The sequence below is a fragment of the Geotrypetes seraphini genome, chromosome 4 (assembly GCF_902459505.1).
Source record: "Geotrypetes seraphini chromosome 4, aGeoSer1.1, whole genome shotgun sequence".
Classification (NCBI taxonomy): Eukaryota; Metazoa; Chordata; class Amphibia; order Gymnophiona; family Dermophiidae; genus Geotrypetes; species Geotrypetes seraphini.
In genome coordinates, this window is record NC_047087.1 from 300,456,775 (window position 1) to 300,475,344 (window position 18,570).

Here is an 18,570-nt window from a genome sequence, read left to right on the forward strand (position 1 = left end):
ACTTACTGATACAGGATGGAGAAGGGCAGAAATACAATTTGTATAAAGAGAAAGAGAGGGGAAGAGGGTTCAAAAGGAAGGGGAACAAAGTATAAAGAGAAAGAGAGGGGAAGAGGGATCAAGACAAAAGGAAGGGGAACAAAGTATAAAGAGAAAGAGAGGGGAAGAGGGATCAAGACAAAAGGAAGGGGAACAAAGAATAAATAGAAAGAGAGGGGAAGAGGGATCAAGACAAAAGGAAGGAGAACAAAGTATAAAGAGAAAGAGAGGGGAAGAGGGATCAAGACAAAAGGAAGGGGAACAAAGTATAAAGAGAAAGAGAGGGGAAGAGGAACAAAGTATAAAGAGAAAGAGAGGGGAAGAAGGATCAAGACAAAAGGAAGAGGGACAAAGTATAAAGAGAAAGAGAGAGGGAAAAGGGATCAAGACAAAAGGAAGAGGAACAAAGTATAAAGAGAAAGAGAGGGGAAGAAGGATCAAGACAAAAGGAAGAGGAACAAAGTATAAAGAGAAAGAGAGGGGAAGAGGGTTCAAGACAAAAGGAAGGGGAACAAAGTATAAAGAGAAAGAGAGGGGGAAAAGGGATCAAGACAAAAGGAAGGGGAACAAAGTATAAAGAGAAAGAGAGGTGAAGAGGGATCAAGACAAAAGGAAGGGGAACAAAGAATAAATAGAAAGAGAGGGGAAGAGAGATCAAGACAAAAGGAAGGGGAACAAAGTATAAAGAGAAAGAGAGGGGAAGGGGAACAAAGCATAAAGAGAAAGAGAGGGGAAGAGGGATCAAGTCAAAAGGAAGGAGAACAAAGTATAAAGAGAAAGAGAGGGGAAGGGGAACAAAGTATAAAAAGTCTAGGATAATGGGGGCCGCCGCGTGAGCGGACTGCTGGGCGCGATGAACCACTGGTTTACCGCTGCGTTCTTATGTTCTTATGATTAAAAAATGGCAAGGAATAGATTTCCATTATCGTCCTTAAAAGGACTATTATACACCAAATGCGTCTTTAAAAAGAAAGGCCTTCAAGTTACTTTTAAATTTATCAAGGGATGTAATTTCTCTTATATAATTTGGTGCTGAATTCCAGATGGTAGGGGCCGTGACAGAAAAAATGCTAGTGTTAATGTATCTTAAAGAGGGGATGGATAGCAAGTTTTGATTAGACGAACTTAATGTACGATGGGGGGTATAGGGGATTAATAGCCTGTTAATGAAATCAGGTTGGCTGGAAGTTTTGGTCTTGTAAGTCAGTAACATAATTTTATAAGAAATTCGATGATCAATAGGAAGCCAGTGAGCATTGATCAAAAGAGGTGCCAATGTGTTCTTGTGTGCGCGATGTTGATAGGCGACTGGAATGATCTTCATTGGTTACCCCTGTTCTTCCCGCTTTAAACCTTTTTACCCACTCATAAACCTCTCGTTGATTCATGGTGCTATGTCCAATGCTGAGTCAATATCCGATGGTGAATTTCCACAGGTTTCACTCCCTCTGCCCAAAGAAAGCGCACTACTGCACGAATGGAGCGTCCTTGTTTCTGGCCTCGTGGCTGCCACATGACTAAAGGCCGAGCGCTGCACTATTCGTGGATGAAGTAGCCAATAGGCAATGTACGAGGCCATATGTTGCATTTCGCTAGCTCTGTTCCGGTTATCGCGTAATTTAACAATTGCCCTCAATTTTTGATTTGCCTTTTGTATAAGGTCTTTGAAATTGCCTGTAGAAATCTGGATGCGTGCCCAAGTTGCACACGCAACTTAATCGTGCAATGAGCATATTAGCGCCTATAATTAGACATTAATAATCAATTCTTGGTGTTAATCTGTAACAATTTGGATTTATGGCACTTCACCCTCCATGGCCTCAGGTAAAAAAAAATAAGTACCTGTATAAAATATGCAAACCTCTTTGTAACCACAGAAAAGCGATATGTCAAGTTCCTTTTCTCTTCACCATATAGGTACTTCCAACAATTTACCCTGTGCCAATCTCACGGAAATGTAAGGCTGTAATTTTTTTCAACAAATAACCAGGTTTATGGTTGTGAAGTATCTTAAGTATCAGAGGAGAGTGTGGTGCAGTGGTTAGAGCTACAGTCTCAGCACCCTGAGGTTGTGGGTTTGAATCCCACCCCAGGCAACCCGCTTAATCCTCCACTGCCCAGGTGCATTAGATAGATTATAAGCCCAATGGGACGGACAAGGTAATTGCTTAAAGTACCTGTATGTAAACTGCTTTTAAGTAGTATAACTACAAAAAGGTAGTATACAAGTCCCAATCCCTTTCTCTGATGTCATAATGCCTCATTCCACTAATGCCTAAGAGTCGACCTCATCAGAGATGTCACAATGGCTTCATTGGCTCACTTCTGGTATTGTATTTGAGGAAAGTGTGGCACAGTGGTTAGAGCTACAGTCTCGGCACCCTGAGGTTGTGGGTTCAAATCCCACACGGCTCTTTGTGACCCTGAGCCCACCAGGACAGACAGGAAAATGCTTGAAGTACCTGTATGTAAACCACTTTGAGTATGGTTGTAAAATTACAATAGGTAGTATACAAGTCACAATCCCATTCCCATTAAAAAGCAAAGTTAACAACTTATATTTATTCATTCAGGGATGGGCAAGCTCAGACCATGGGCTACAGCCCATTTATTTGCATGCACTGCCTCCATTCTTTGCAAATAGATCTCTTGCGTATTCATTGGGGAAATCCTGAAAACCCGACTGAGTTGCAGCCTTCGAGCACCGAGATTGCCCACCCATGATTTAAATAAACATATTTCCTTTGTTCTAAATGCTCAGTTCTCTTTTAAAATTACCTCCATGGCTACTATCGTAACACTTTTGATTAATTTTTCATTTTCACAGAAAACTATTTTTCATTTTTTTAAATTATTTGACTTTGGGGGAGGAGGTTTCCATTTGGCCACCTTTATCTCCTCTATTAAAACAAACAGGAGGCCTAGTTAGAGATGTTTTACAGAGAAAAAAAGGAAAGCGGCATGTAACAATTCCTCTGACATATTAAATATGGCAAAAGCAACTTCTGAGTGTTTTATGTCTCGTAATAACTCCATGAGAGCTGTAATGATTGGCATATTTAATTCATGTCTTACTGGTGCTCGCATGGCCTTGAATGAAATATTAGGCAGCACTGATGGAACACGGCTCTGCCATATGGGAGTTGTCAGGATGGAAATGGATTTTCAGACCTCGGGCTGGAAAAGGCACAGTGACTTCTGCACGCTGGCATACTTTCAGTATCCTCCAGCAAGAGAAGTGCCAGTTGTGCTGGCTTTTGTCAGACCCACTTGGCTATGTGAAATTGCGTCAAGCTCCAGAGGTAGCACACTTTCGTGTAGCCAGAAGCAAGGTAAGGCAAGGTGTTTCAATCATCGTGTTAAGAGCAATTAAAATAGAATATGATGGATACCGGCAGTGGCATAACAAGGGGTGGAGGACCACCCTGGGTGCCATCTTTTTGGGGGAGGCACTAGCACCTCTCTGAGCCCACATGCCGTGCTCGCACCCTCCTTTCCCTCCCCCCACCCCCACTTCTGTGGTCTGCTGCCTGGCTTCCCTCTGAAATCACTTACGGGATGTGGAGCCAGGAAGTGACATCAGAGGGAAAGCCAGCACAAGCAGCAGGCTGGAAATGTTGTTCGTGCTTGCGAAGATTTAAAGAGGTACGGGGGAAGGGAAGGTGTGAGTGTGGCGCAGGGGATGCGGTAGGTGCGGGGGTATGGAAGAAGCAGGGGCGGAGAGCCACAGGTGCCTCCTACTCTCGCTGGACCACTGGATACCAGGAATAGTAGCTAGAAAGTGATTCTATGCATCACTTCTAAAACTTACAGAGTGCAAAATAAATTGCCTCAGTAGTCTTTGAGTAGTTCTTGGACCAATGTACTAAAGATTGAACTGTAAATATGGCTCCCAAAAAAAGAGCTATTGTATAAGCCATGCGTACAGTTAGGCATGGTTTATAGAACAGCGCGTAGGCCCGGGAACCATGACTAAATTTAAGCATAGCCATTTGTACCAATGAAAACATGGTCCAAATGTCTGACCCCTAAATTTAAAATCAAAAAGTTCCTCAAAAATAATGAATGGCAAAAACCCACGAGGAATGCATACAATAATGACGTGAATGAATGAGGAAAAAAAAAAAGATTTTTTTTTAATGTATTATTTTAAGTGTATTCTCAGTGTGTAGTTTTAAGCTGTAAGAGCCAAATGACCCAAAGCCAAAGCTCTATGGCTTATCAATAGCCCATAGTAACATAGTAAATGACGGCAGATAAAGACCCAAATGGTCCATCCAGTCTGCCCAACCATACATGCTCCATAAATTAATTGTTTAGTTTCAATGGTCCTTTTTCTTAGATATTTCTGGGTCTGAAACCCAGAGCCCTGTCCAGTAGTATGCTTAGGTTCCATCTACTGGATTCTCCATCAAAGCTCACTACAGCCCATCTAAACCATCCCAGCCATCGATGCCCTCCCCAGCCTGTCCTCAACTGAATGGCCATATATGGGACACAGACCATGCAAGCCTGTCCAGTACTGGCCTTAGTTCCTTCAGTGTATACCCATTATTTTCTGATTAGAGATCCTCTGTGTTTATCCCATGCTTCTTTGAACTCTGTCACTGTTTTCCTCTTCACCACCTCCCTCGGGAGCGCATTCCACATATCAACCACCCTTTCCGTAAAGAAGAATTTTCTAACATTACTCCTGAGTCTACCACTCCTCAACCTCAAATTACTATATATACTCGAATATAAACCGGGATTTTGGGGCCAAAATTTTGGGCCAAAAATGGGGGTCCCGGTTTATATTTGAGCCAATACACTCCCTTCCAAAATTTTTGCAGGCTGCCGCCAGGATCTGCATCCTGCCATCCTCCTTTGCAGGAGCCATTAAGGAAGCCGCTCAACACTGAGCAATAGCGCCAAATCACGTGCCTGCTCGTGCTTCTCAGTGGCCGAAGAAACTCACGGCAGCCAGTTAACAGCGGGGCGGGAACTTGGAAAGTTTGCTCCTGCCCGCTGCACCTCCACCTGCGATCGGCAGTAGAGGTATGAGGCTAGGACAGGGAGGGCAGCAGGGTGCAGAGCCTGGGAGAGAGGGAGGGTGCAGAGTCTGACGGGGGAGGGAAGGAAGGGTGCTAGGTGCAGAATCTAACAGGGGAGGGCACTTTAATATTAAGCTGCCCGACTTATATTTGAGTCAACCATTTTTATTTTTATTTTTTTTCTCCTTTTTGGTGGAAAGGGGGTCTCGATTTATATTCGGATTGACTTATATTCGAGTATATATGGTATGTCCTCTTGTTTTACCATTTCCTTTCTCTGGAATAGATTTTGCTCTATGTTAATAGCTTCTACTGCACACCATCATGGGCATATACTAGTCTGCTCATTCTAAAAATATATATATTGTGTCATAAAATCAACTATTGATAAGGTGCTTTCAATGCTAATCAATCTATAATATGAAGTTCAGTGGCCTGCTTTTAGTGTTGGCTCATTCACTGTTACCTGGAGGAGGGAGTGGCCTAGTGGCTAGAGTTACAGCCTCAGCACCCTGGGGTTATTGGTTCAGGCCCTGCTGTTCCTTGTGACCCTGGGTGAGTCACTTGGTCCCCCATTGCCCTAGGTATATTAGATAGATTGTGAGCCCACTGGGACAGACAGGGAAAATGCTTTAGTACCTGAATAAATCCATGTAAACCATTCTGAGCTCCCCTGGGAGAATGGTATGGAAAATTGAATAAATAAATAGTGTGAAAGGTTTCAGCATCTTGGCAGCTAAACTTTAACGCTAGAAAATGTAAGGTCATGCACCTCGGCAGCAGGAATCCATGCAAAACTTATACACTTAATGGTGAAACCTTAGTTAGAACCAAGGCGGAACGTGATTTGGGGGTGATCATTAGCGAAGACATGAAGACTGCCAATCAAGTGGAGAAGGCTTCTTCAAAGGCAAGACAAATGATGGGTTGTATCCGAAGAAGCTTTATCAGCCGGAAGCACGAAGTTATTATGCCGTTGTACAGATCCATGGTGAGGCCTCATCTGGAATATTGTGTACAATTCTGGAGGCCACATTATCAAAAAGATGTGCTGAGAGTTGAGTCGGTTCAGAGAATGGCCACCAGGATGGTCTCGGGACTCAAAGACGTATGATGGAAGGCTGAATAAATTGCAGCTATACTCACTCGAAGAACGTAGAGAGAGAGGAGACATGATAGAGACGTTTAAATATATCACCGGCCGTATTGAGGTGGAGGATGATATCTTCTTTTTTAAAGGTCCCTCGGCCACAAGAGGACATCCGCTGAAAATCAGGGGTGGGAAATTTCATGGTGACACCAGGAAGTTCTTCTTCACCGAAAGAGTGGTCGATCGTTGGAATGAACTTCCGCTTCAGGTGATTCAGGCCAGCAGCGTGCCGGATTTTAAAAGGAAATGGGATACACATGTGGGATCTCTAGGGAGGTAATAAAATGTAGAGGGGATACACACGTGGTATCTCTAGGGGGGTAAATTCAGGGGGTGGGGTTGAAGTGGGCAGACTAGATGGGCTATAGCCCTTTTCTGCCGTCATCGTCTATGTTTCTATGTTTCATCTGGTAACCAGAGCTGCTATTGTGACATCATAATGCCTCATTCCACCAATGCTATGAGCCAACCTCATCAGTGATGTCACAATGGCTTGATTGGCCTATACTTGGCTCACGTTTGCTATATTTTGATTTCTAGAGTGGTGCAGTGGTTAAAGGTACAACCTCAGCACCCTGGGGTTGTGGGTTCAAATTCTGCACCACTCCTTGTGACCCTGGGCAAGTCACTCAATACTCCATTGCCCCAAATACATTAGATAGATTGTGAGCCCACTGGGACAGACAGGGAAAATGCTTGAGTACCTGGTTGTAAACTGGTTACATTACTACTACTACTATTTAATGCTTCAATAGCGCTGAAGGGCTATAGATAGCCTTGATTGGCAGTATATACGTACCTTAAATAAATCTGGATGATGTTGAGTGGATAATTTGTTCAGTTTGCAGAGTCCCCCAATCCCAAACTAGTTTAATTCCGACAACGGATTTGGTTCGACTGAGCTCGGTTTCGAGGACCAAAGCCCCCTTCCTCAGGAACCTCTATAATTATGGTGGGAGCCAGTTTTTATTGGGCGTATTCAATAACCTGGCAGTCAGGGTGCTGAACTGCAGAGAAGAGGACCCAGGCCCATATCCTGCTCTAACTACAACAATTATGGTAGATGTGAGTGATCCAAAACCTACCCAAAACCTACTGTGCCATCATATAGGTGACACCTGTAGGCATAAGGGCTATTGGGCTGATGTACAGTTGGGTTCAGTAAGTCTTGTGTGGGTTTTGGAGGGCTCATCATACACTACAAGGGGGTTTATGGTGAGATGTGTACCTGGGTCTTTTGTATGTGAAGTCCACTACAGTGTCCCCTAGGGTGCCCATTGTTCTTCTGTGATGTGACAAGTATACTAAAAATATTGCACCCCCCCCCCCCTCATACATCTCAAAGACTTGTTCTGTGCATTTTTCTTTTGGATGGTGGGTTTGGGGTTTTTTTTCTGAAAAAAGTTCAAAAAGATAGACACACATCAGAAAAATGGCCATTTTTGAAAAAACATGAAAGACATTTTGAAGTTTTGAAAATGGTCATGTTCATTACTTGGATTTAGACGTCATATCGAAAATGGCCTTCCATGTAATCCAACTGTGTGCAATTAAAGTTCACAATTATTGTTGGTGAATTGGTAATGATTATGTCTTAGATGGAGGAAAGTATTTCCTTACCCTATTAGAATCTGAACCTGGAGTATTCATTTCCCAAAGAGCATTACCTCTCAGGGGAAGGTAGCTTTGAAATGTTTATTTGTTGATGTGTCTCTTGGGCTGATGTGTCTCTTGGGCTGATGTGTCTCTTGGGCTGTGTGTCTCTTGGGCTGTTGTGTCTCTTGGGCTGGTGTGTTTCTTGGGCTGTGTGTCTCTTGGGCTGGTGTGTCTCTTGGGCTGTTGTGTCTCTTGGGCTGATGTGTCTCTTGGGCTGTTGTGTCTCTTGGGCTGATGTGTCTCTTGGGCTGTGTGTCTCTTGGGCTGGTGTGTCTCTTGGGCTGATGTGTCTCTTGGGCTGGTGTGTCTCTTGGGCTGTGTGTCTCTTGGGCTGGTGTGTCTCTTGGGCTGCGTGTCTCTTGGGCTGATGTGTCTCTTGGGCTGTTGTGTCTCTTGGGTTGTTGTGTCTCTTGGGCTGCGTGTCTCTTGGGCTGATGTGTCTCTTGGGCTGTTATGTCTCTTGGGCTGATGTGTCTCTTGGGCTGTGTGTCTCTTGGGCTGTTGTGTCTCTTGGGCTGTGTGTCTCTTGGGCTGATGTGTCCCTTGGGATGGTGTGTCTCTTGGGCTGATGTGTCTCTTGAGCTGGTGTGTCTCTTGGGCTGTGTGTCTCGTGGGCTGTTGTGTCTCGTGGGCTGTTGTGTCTCTTGGACTGTGTGTCTCTTGGGCTGATGTGTCCCTTGGGATGGTGTGTCTCTTGGACTGATGTGTCTCTTGGGCTGTGTGTCTCTTGGGCTGTTGTGTCTCTTGGGCTGATGTGTCTCTTGGGCTGTGTGTCTCTTGGGCTGATGTGTCTCTTGGGCTGGTGTGTCTCTTGGGCTGGTGTGTCTCTTGGGCTGTGTGTCTCTTGGGCTGTTGTGTCTCTTGGGCTGATGTGTCTCTTGGGCTGATGTGTCTTTTGGGCTGTGTGTCTCTTGGGCTGTTGTGTCTCTTGGGCTGTGTGTCTCTTGGGCTGTTGTGTCTCTTGGGCTGATGTGTCTCTTGGGCTGTGTGTCTCTTGGGCTGTTGTGTCTCTTGGGCTGATGTGTCTCTTGGGCTGATGTGTCTTTTGGGCTGTGTGTCTCTTGGGCTGTTGTGTCTCTTGGGCTGATGTGTCTCTTGGGCTGATGTGTCTCTTGGGCTGTGTGTCTCTTGGGCTATTGTGTCTCTTGGGCTGATGTGTCTCTTGGGCTGTGTGTCTCTTGGGCTGGTGTGTCTCTTGGGCTGATGTGTCTCTTGGGCTGGTGTGTCTCTTGGGCTGTGTGTCTCTTGGGCTGGTGTGTCTCTTGGGCTGCGTGTCTCTTGGGCTGATGTGTCTCTTGGGCTGTTGTGTCTCTTGGGTTGTTGTGTCTCTTGGGCTGCGTGTCTCTTGGGCTGATGTGTCTCTTGGGCTGTTATGTCTCTTGGGCTGATGTGTCTCTTGGGCTGTGTGTCTCTTGGGCTGTTGTGTCTCTTGGGCTGTGTGTCTCTTGGGCTGATGTGTCCCTTGGGATGGTGTGTCTCTTGGGCTGATGTGTCTCTTGAGCTGGTGTGTCTCTTGGGCTGTGTGTCTCGTGGGCTGTTGTGTCTCGTGGGCTGTTGTGTCTCTTGGACTGTGTGTCTCTTGGGCTGATGTGTCCCTTGGGATGGTGTGTCTCTTGGACTGATGTGTCTCTTGGGCTGTGTGTCTCTTGGGCTGTTGTGTCTCTTGGGCTGATGTGTCTCTTGGGCTGTGTGTCTCTTGGGCTGTTGTGTCTCTTGGGCTGATGTGTCTCTTGGGCTGGTGTGTCTCTTGGGCTGGTGTGTCTCTTGGGCTGATGTGTCTCTTGGGCTGTGTGTCTCTTGGGCTGTTGTGTCTCTTGGGCTGATGTGTCTCTTGGGCTGATGTGTCTTTTGGGCTGTGTGTCTCTTGGGCTGTTGTGTCTCTTGGGCTGATGTGTCTCTTGGGCTGTGTGTCTCTTGGGCTGTTGTGTCTCTTGGGCTGATGTGTCTCTTGGGCTGTGTGTCTCTTGGGCTGTTGTGTCTCTTGGGCTGATGTGTCTCTTGGGCTGATGTGTCTTTTGGGCTGTGTGTCTCTTGGGCTGTTGTGTCTCTTGGGCTGATGTGTCTCTTGGGCTGATGTGTCTTTTGGGCTGTGTGTCTCTTGGGCTGATGTGTCTCTTGGGCTGATGTGTCTTTTGGGCTGTGTGTCTCTTGGGCTGTTGTGTCTCTTGGGCTGATGTGTCTCTTGGGCTGTGTGTCTCTTGGGCTGATGTGTCTCTTGGGCTGATGTGTCTCTTGGGCTGATGTGTCTTTTGGGCTGTGTGTCTCTTGGGCTGTTGTGTCTCTTGGGCTGATGTGTCTCTTGGGCTGTGTGTCTCTTGGGCTGTTGTGTCTCTTGGGCTGATGTGTCTCTTGGGCTGTGTGTCTCTTGGGCTGTTGTGTCTCTTGGGCTGATGTGTCTCTTGGGCTGATGTGTCTTTTGGGCTGTGTGTCTCTTGGGCTGTTGTGTCTCTTGGGCTGATGTGTCTCTTGGGCTGTTGTGTCTCTTGGGCTGTTGTGTCTCTTGGGCTGATGTGTCTTTTGGGCTGTGTGTCTCTTGGGCTGTTGTGTCTCTTGGGCTGTGTGTCTCTTGGGCTGTGTGTCTCTTGGGCTGTTGTGTCTCTTGGGCTGATGTGTCTCTTGGGCTGTTGTGTCTCTTGGGCTGATGTGTCTCATGGGCTGATGTGTCTTTTGGGCTGTGTGTCTCTTGGGCTGTTGTGTCTCTTGGGCTGTTGTGTCTCTTGGGCTGATGTGTCTCTTGGGCTGTGTGTCTCTTGGGCTATTGTGTCTCTTGGGCTGATGTGTCTTTTGGGCTGTGTGTCTCTTGGGCTGTTGTGTCTCTTGGGCTGATGTGTCTCTTGGGCTGTTGTGTCTCTTGGGCTGTTGTGTCTCTTGGGCTGATGTGTCTTTTGGGCTGTGTGTCTCTTGGGCTGTTGTGTCTCTTGGGCTGATGTGTCTCTTGGGCTGTGTGTCTCTTGGGCTGTGTGTCTCTTGGGCTGTTGTGTCTCTTGGGCTGATGTGTCTCTTGGGCTGTTGTGTCTCTTGGGCTGATGTGTCTCTTGGGCTGATGTGTCTTTTGGGCTGTGTGTCTCTTGGGCTGTTGTGTCTCTTGGGCTGTTGTGTCTCTTGGGCTGATGTGTCTCTTGGGCTGTGTGTCTCTTGGGCTATTGTGTCTCTTGGGCTGATGTGTCTTTTGGGCTGTGTGTCTCTTGGGCTGTTGTGTCTCTTGGGCTGATGTGTCTCTTGGGCTGTTGTGTCTCTTGGGCTGTTGTGTCTCTTGGGCTGATGTGTCTTTTGGGCTGTGTGTCTCTTGGGCTGTTGTGTCTCTTGGGCTGATGTGTCTCTTGGGCTGATGTGTCTCTTGGGCTGTGTGTCTCTTGGGCTGTTGTGTCTCTTGGGCTGATGTGTCTCTTGGGCTGATGTGTCTTTTGGGCTGTGTGTCTCTTGGGCTGTGTGTCTCTTGGGCTGTTGTGTCTCTTGGGCTGATGTGTCTCTTGGGCTGATGTGTCTCTTGGGCTGTTGTGTCTCTTGGGCTGATATGTCTCTTGGGCTATTGTGTCTCTTGGGCTGTTGTGTCTCTTGGGCTGATGTGTCTTTTGGGCTGTGTGTCTCTTGGGCTGTTGTGTCTCTTGGGCTGATGTGTCTCTTGGGCTGATGTGTCTCTTGGGCTGTGTGTCTCTTGGGCTGTTGTGTCTCTTGGGCTGATGTGTCTCTTGGGCTGATGTGTCTTTTGGGCTGTGTGTCTCTTGGGCTGTGTGTCTCTTGGGCTGTTGTGTCTCTTGGGCTGATGTGTCTCTTGGGCTGATGTGTCTCTTGGGCTGTTGTGTCTCTTGGGCTGATATGTCTCTTGGGCTATTGTGTCTCTTGGGCTGTTGTGTCTCTTGGGCTGATGTGTCTTTTGGGCTGTGTGTCTCTTGGGCTGTTGTGTCTCTTGGGCTGATGTGTCTCTTGGGCTGATGTGTCTCTTGGGCTGTGTGTCTCTTGGGCTGTTGTGTCTCTTGGGCTGATGTGTCTCTTGGGCTGATGTGTCTTTTGGGCTGTGTGTCTCTTGGGCTGTGTGTCTCTTGGGCTGTTGTGTCTCTTGGGCTGATGTGTCTCTTGGGCTGATGTGTCTCTTGGGCTGTTGTGTCTCTTGGGCTGATATGTCTCTTGGGCTATTGTGTCTCTTGGGCTGTTGTGTCTCTTGGGCTGATGTGTCTTTTGGGCTGTGTGTCTCTTGGGCTGTTGTGTCTCTTGGGCTGATGTGTCTCTTGGGCTGATGTGTCTCTTGGGCTGTTGTGTCTCTTGGGCTGATGTGTCTCTTGGGCTGATGTGTCTTTTGGGCTGTGTGTCTCTTGGGCTGTGTGTCTCTTGGGCTGTTGTGTCTCTTGGGCTGATGTGTCTCTTGGGCTGATGTGTCTCTTGGGCTGTTGTGTCTCTTGGGCTGATATGTCTCTTGGGCTATTGTGTCTCTTGGGCTGTTGTGTCTCTTGGGCTGCGTGTCTCTCGGGCTGATGTGTCTCTTGGGCTGTGTGTCTCTTGGGCTGTGTGTCTCTTGGGCTGTTGTGTCTCTTGGGCTGTGTGTCTCTCGGGCTGATGTGTCTCTTGGGCTGATGTGTCCCTTGGGATGGTGTGTCTCTTGGGCTGATGTGTCTCTTGAGCTGGTGTGTCTCTTGGGCTGTGTGTCTCGTGGGCTGTTGTGTCTCGTGGGCTGTTGTGTCTCTTGGACTGTGTGTCTCTTGGGCTGATGTGTCCCTTGGGATGGTGTGTCTCTTGGACTGATGTGTCTCTTGGGCTGTGTGTCTCTTGGGCTGTTGTGTCTCTTGGGCTGATGTGTCTCTTGGGCTGTGTGTCTCTTGGGCTGTTGTGTCTCTTGGGCTGATGTGTCTCTTGGGCTGGTGTGTCTCTTGGGCTGGTGTGTCTCTTGGGCTGATGTGTCTCTTGGGCTGATGTGTCTCTTGGGCTGTTGTGTCTCTTGGGCTGATGTGTCTCTTGGGCTGATGTGTCTTTTGGGCTGTGTGTCTCTTGGGCTGTTGTGTCTCTTGGGCTGATGTGTCTCTTGGGCTGTGTGTCTCTTGGGCTGTTGTGTCTCTTGGGCTGATGTGTCTCTTGGGCTGATGTGTCTCTTGGGCTGTTGTGTCTCTTGGGCTGTTGTGTCTCTTGGGCTGATGTGTCTCTTGGGCTGATGTGTCTTTTGGGCTGTTGTGTCTCTTGGGCTGTGTGTCACTTGGGCTGTGTGTCTCTTGGGCTGTTGTGTCTCTTGGGCTGATGTGTCTTTTGGGCTGTGTGTCTCTTGGGCTATTGTGTCTCTTGGGCTGTGTGTCTCTTGGGCTGGTGTGTCTCTTGGGCTGATGTGTCTCTTGGGCTGATGTGTCTCTTGGGCTGTGTGTCTCTTGGGCTGATGTGTCTCTTGGGCTGTTGTGTCTCTTGGGCTGCGTGTCTCTTGGGCTGATGTGTCTCTTGGGCTGTTGTGTCTCTTGGGCTGATGTGTCTCTTGGGCTGTGTGTCTCTTGGGCTGTGTGTCTCTTGGGCTGATGTGTCCCTTGGGCTGTTGTGTCTCTTGGGCTGGTGTGTCTCTTGGGCTGTGTGTCTCGTGGGCTGTTGTGTCTCGTGGGCTGTTGTGTCTCTTGGGCTGTGTGTCTCTTGGGCTGATGTGTCCCTTGGGATGGTGTGTCTCTTGGGCTGATGTGTCTCTTGGGCTGTGTGTCTCTTGGGCTGTTGTGTCTCTTGGGCTGATGTGTCTCTTGGGCTGATGTGTCTCTTGGGCTGTGTGTCTCTTGGGCTGGTGTGTCTCTTGGGCTGTGTGTCTCTTGGGCTGTTGTGTCTCTTGGGCTGGTGTGTCTCTTGGGCTGGTGTGTCTCTTGGGCTGATGTGTCTCTTGGGCTGTGTGTCTCTTGGGCTGATGTGTCTCTTGGGCTGATGTGTCTCTTGGGCTGTGTGTCTCTTGGGCTGTTGTGTCTCTTGGGCTGATGTGTCTCTTGGGCTGATGTGTCTTTTGGGCTGTGTGTCTCTTGGGCTGTTGTGTCTCTTGGGCTGATGTGTCTCTTGGGCTGATGTGTCTCTTGGGCTGTGTGTCTCTTGGGCTGTTGTGTCTCTTGGGCTGATGTGTCTCTTGGGCTGATGTGTCTCTTGGGCTGATGTGTCTCTTGGGCTGTGTGTCTCTTGGGCTGTTGTGTCTCTTGGGCTGATGTGTCTCTTGGGCTGATATGTCTCTTGGGCTATTGTGTCTCTTGGGCTATGCTTATTTGCCTGTGCTCAGACATCCATGTTCATCCCAATGAAGTGAGTGAAAGTTTGAACCTAAACGGTTGTTATTAATGAAACTAGTAATGAGTTTATAATTGTAATGATCCTTTTTGTAGGGTGATCTCCAGAGGACAGCCATCCAGCTTGATTTTGGAGACGGGATTGCGGTATCCTATGCAAATTTCAGTCAGGTAGAGGATGGCGTGAAGCACGTGTACAAGAACACTGGCATATTCCAAGTGGTGGCTCACGCAGAGAACAGCGTGGGCTCTGACACTGCCGTCCTCTTCCTCCATGTGATCTGTGAGTAGACAAGAAAATTGCAGAAAAGAGTTTCAGGATCTAGAGCAGGGGTGTCAAACTCAATCACATTAAGGGGCTGAAATCCAAAACACAGGCTAAGTCGCGGTACAGACCCCGCCCCCATAATAGTACTAATTATAACACAATTTTTTCCATTCATTTTTCATATATACATGAACAATATAATCTTATTAAAAGAATAATGGTTAACCACAAAATTAAACTACACAAAGCACACTGTTTGCTTCTCAACATTCATTCCTACCAGAAAACAGATAACCCTTAAGCAAATACGGGACCAAAAACTAAAAGTCCTAATACAGGTAGTCGTCAACTTATGACTGTAATTGGTTCTGACTGACAGGTCGTAAGTTGAGCGGTATTAGACTGGGTAATGATATTGTAATCATCTTATTTTATCAACATTTTCTTACTTTCTAAGTGAAGCCCAGCACAATCCCTTTGTGGTGAACATTCGTTGTGGCGCCTTCTCCTCTTTATATTATTACTGCTGCGTAGCGAGACTTGGGAGTGCGGGAGACTGGGGCTGCTAACAGCTGGCGGGGGAAACTGTCGTAAACATTACATTAGAGATTTCTATTCCGCCATTGCCTTGCGGTTCAAGGCGGATTGCAAAAGAATTGCAAAAAACGTATTACAAGAAGATATCTGGTAATTTCTAGAGGAGATGAAGAATAGGTGAGGTTGCTTTGGGGAATCGGGAAGGTATTGGGATGTGGGAAGGAGCTAGCGGTATTAAGTCGTTTGCAGGAATTTCTTGAAAAGTAGCGTCTTTACTTCTTTTCTGAATGTTTTTTAGTCTGGGGTCATAATCAGTAGATTGGAGATTTGGTTGTCGAGCTTTGCTGCTTGAGTGGCTAGGAGGCCATCATATAGTTTTTCCGTTTGACTTCTTTGATTGGGGGGTGCGTGAAAGGAGTGTGGGTTTTCCTATGTCTAGTTGATGTGGTTTGGATGAGGCGGTTGTTCAGGTATGGTATGATATGGGGAGGAGGGATGGTGCAAAGGTGGTAAGACAGGGTGGAGAGATGCCAGCGCCCCTACCAACTTGGTGCCCGGGGCGGTCCGCCCCACCCGCACCCCCTTGCGACGCCACTGGGTACATGGGCTTGTCGTGCCACAGGGGCTTGCGCACGTCTGTGAAGCCGAAAACTATGCCGTCAGTAGTTTCACTCCCAGCAGGGCCTCCCAAGGTGGACAGGTTTCTGCAGAGATGTCAGACTAACGATGTACCACCCATCTGGGCAGCAGCAGATGGGCAGTGTCGGAGGCGGAGGATCGCGTTTGATGAGACAACAGCGACGGCATGGAATTTATACTGCACAGAAGAAAAGCCCGGCAACCTGCTTCTGAATTCTTACTTGATATCATCAAACTTGATATCATCAAGTCGCTAGGACGCGAACACGAGTCGATGGCACCTAACCATTACACCACGCCTTTTCCAGTTCCTCACTACTGAGGAATTACACTGGGTCAAAAAAAGGCAGACTTTGGGCTCCTTTTACTAAGGTGCACTAGTGTTTTTAGCGCCCGCAGGAAATTACCGCGCGCTACGCTTCTAGAACTAACGCCAGCTCAGTGCTGGCGTTAAGGTCTAGCGCGCGCTATTCCGCGCGTTAAACCTCTTATGCGGCTTAGTAAAAGGAGCCTTTTGCTGTATTCTCTGTGTTGTATCTGTGTGGTATCTGCTGTGTTGTATCTGTGTGGTATCTGCTGTTCTAAGAGTTTGAAAGTTCCTCCACAACATTTAGGGGAAAACTGATCCCCTGAATGCATTTTGCCATTTAGACTCTGAAAGGGTGTCAGGTCAAAAGCGCGCCGGGACAAAGGCGCGAGCAGACAATTGAGCGAAGTGCGGAGGCGCGTGCCGAAGAAAATTACTGTTTTTAGGGCTCTGACGGGGGAGGCGTGGGGGGGAACCCCCCCCCCCACTTTACTTAATACAGATCGCGCCGCGTTGTGGGGGCGTTGTGGGGGGTTTGGGGAGTTGTAACCCCCCACATTTTACTGAAAACTTCACTTTTTCCCTGTTTTTAGGGAAAAAGTTAAGTTTACAGTAAAATGGGGGGGGGGGTTACAAACCCCCAAACCCCCCACAACGCCGGCGCGATTTGTATTAAGTAAACTGGAGGTGCTCCCCAACAAAAACCCGCGTCGGAGCCCCTAAAAACAGTAATTTTCTTCGGTGCGCGCCTCCGTCTTGCGCTCAGTTGTCGGCGCGCGCCTTTGTCTTCCACGTTGTTGTCTATGAACCGAGACCTCCTTAACCCCCCAGTGGTTACTGTCCCCCCTCTCTTTCCCCTGAAAGTAAAAGTAGAAGGGGATGCCAGGCTCTATGATAGCTTCAGTTATTATGGGTAGAGTTGCCAGATTTCCCTTGTAGAAAATCCGGACCCCCCCTAGCCTAGCCCCCAGGCTCACCTAGTTATTCCCACCCAGCCCTAATACCACCCCCAAGCCCGCCCTAGCCCCGCCCCCATTGCCTGCTCTTGTCGGGCTGGGAGGAAGTTCGCACTTGCGTGGACGCTACGTGACGATGTCACGCACACGTGTGAACTTCCTCCCTGCCCAACGCAGCTTTTCAAAACCCGGACAAAGTGCCACACTTTACTTAATACAGATCGCGCCGCGTTGTGGGGGCGTTGTGGGAGGTTTGGGGGGTTGTAACCTCCCACATTTTACTGAAAACTTCACTTTTTCCCTGTTTTTAGGGAAAAAGTTAAGTTTACAGTAAAATGGGGGGGGGGGTTACAAACCCCCAAACCCCCCACAACGCCGGCGCGATTTGTATTAAGTAAACTGGAGGTGCTCCCCAACAAAAACCCGCGTCGGAGCCCCTAAAAACAGTAATTTTCTTCGGTGCGCGCCTCCGTCTTGCGCTCAGTTGTCGGCGCGCGCCTTTGTCTTCCACGTTGTTGTCTATGAACCGAGACCTCCTTAACCCCCCAGTGGTTACTGTCCCCCCTCTCTTTCCCCTGAAAGTAAAAGTAGAAGGGGATGCCAGGCTCTATGATAGCTTCAGTTATTATGGGTAGAGTTGCCAGATTTTCCCTTGTAGAAAATCCGGACCCCCCCTAGCCTAGCCCCCAGGCTCACCTAGTTATTCCCACCCAGCCCTAATACCACCCCCAAGCCCGCCCTAGCCCCGCCCCCATTGCCTGCTCTTGTCGGGCTGGGAGGAAGTTCGCACTTGCGTGGACGCTACGTGACGATGTCACGCACACGTGTGAACTTCCTCCCTGCCCAACGCAGCTTTTCAAAACCCGGACAAAGTGCCACACTTTACTTAATACAGATCGCGCCGCGTTGTGGGGGCGTTGTGGGAGGTTTGGGGGGTTGTAACCTCCCACATTTTACTGAAAACTTCACTTTTTCCCTGTTTTTAGGGAAAAAGTTAAGTTTACAGTAAAATGGGGGGGGGTTACAAACCCCCAAACCCCCCACAACGCCGGCGCGATTTGTATTAAGTAAACTGGAGGTGCTCCCCAACAAAAACCCGCGTCGGAGCCCCTAAAAACAGTAATTTTCTTCGGTGCGCGCCTCCGTCTTGCGCTCAGTTGTCGGCGCGCGCCTTTGTCTTCCACGTTGTTGTCTATGAACCGAGACCTCCTTAACCCCCCAGTGGTTACTGTCCCCCCTCTCTTTCCCCTGAAAGTAAAAGTAGAAGGGGATGCCAGGCTCTATGATAGCTTCAGTTATTATGGGTAGAGTTGCCAGATTTCCCTTGTAGAAAATCCGGACCCCCCCTAGCCTAGCCCCCAGGCTCACCTAGTTATTCCCACCCAGCCCTAATACCACCCCCAAGCCCGCCCTAGCCCCGCCCCCATTGCCTGCTCTTGTCGGGCTGGGAGGAAGTTCGCACTTGCGTGGACGCTACGTGACGATGTCACGCACACGTGTGAACTTCCTCCCTGCCCAACGCAGCTTTTCAAAACCCGGACAAAGTGCCACACTTTACTTAATACAGATCGCGCCGCGTTGTGGGGGCGTTGTGGGAGGTTTGGGGGGTTGTAACCTCCCACATTTTACTGAAAACTTCACTTTTTCCCTGTTTTTAGGGAAAAAGTTAAGTTTACAGTAAAATGGGGGGGGGGGGTTACAAACCCCCAAACCCCCCACAACGCCGGCGCGATTTGTATTAAGTAAACTGGAGGTGCTCCCCAA

General features: G+C 48.3%; 1 protein-coding gene across 6 annotated transcripts in view; it reads left to right on the forward strand.

Annotated features, from left to right (window-relative positions):
• SORCS3 (sortilin related VPS10 domain containing receptor 3) overlaps nucleotides 1–18,570 on the forward strand; it is a 1,299,528-nt gene that overhangs the window by 1,213,002 nt on the left and 67,956 nt on the right. For all 6 annotated transcript variants that reach the window (XM_033941704.1, XM_033941705.1, XM_033941708.1 and 3 more), the window contains one exon: nucleotides 14,196–14,382. In XM_033941704.1, the coding sequence (XP_033797595.1) occupies nucleotides 14,196–14,382 (187 nt within the window). The remainder of the gene's footprint in view (nucleotides 1–14,195; nucleotides 14,383–18,570) is intronic.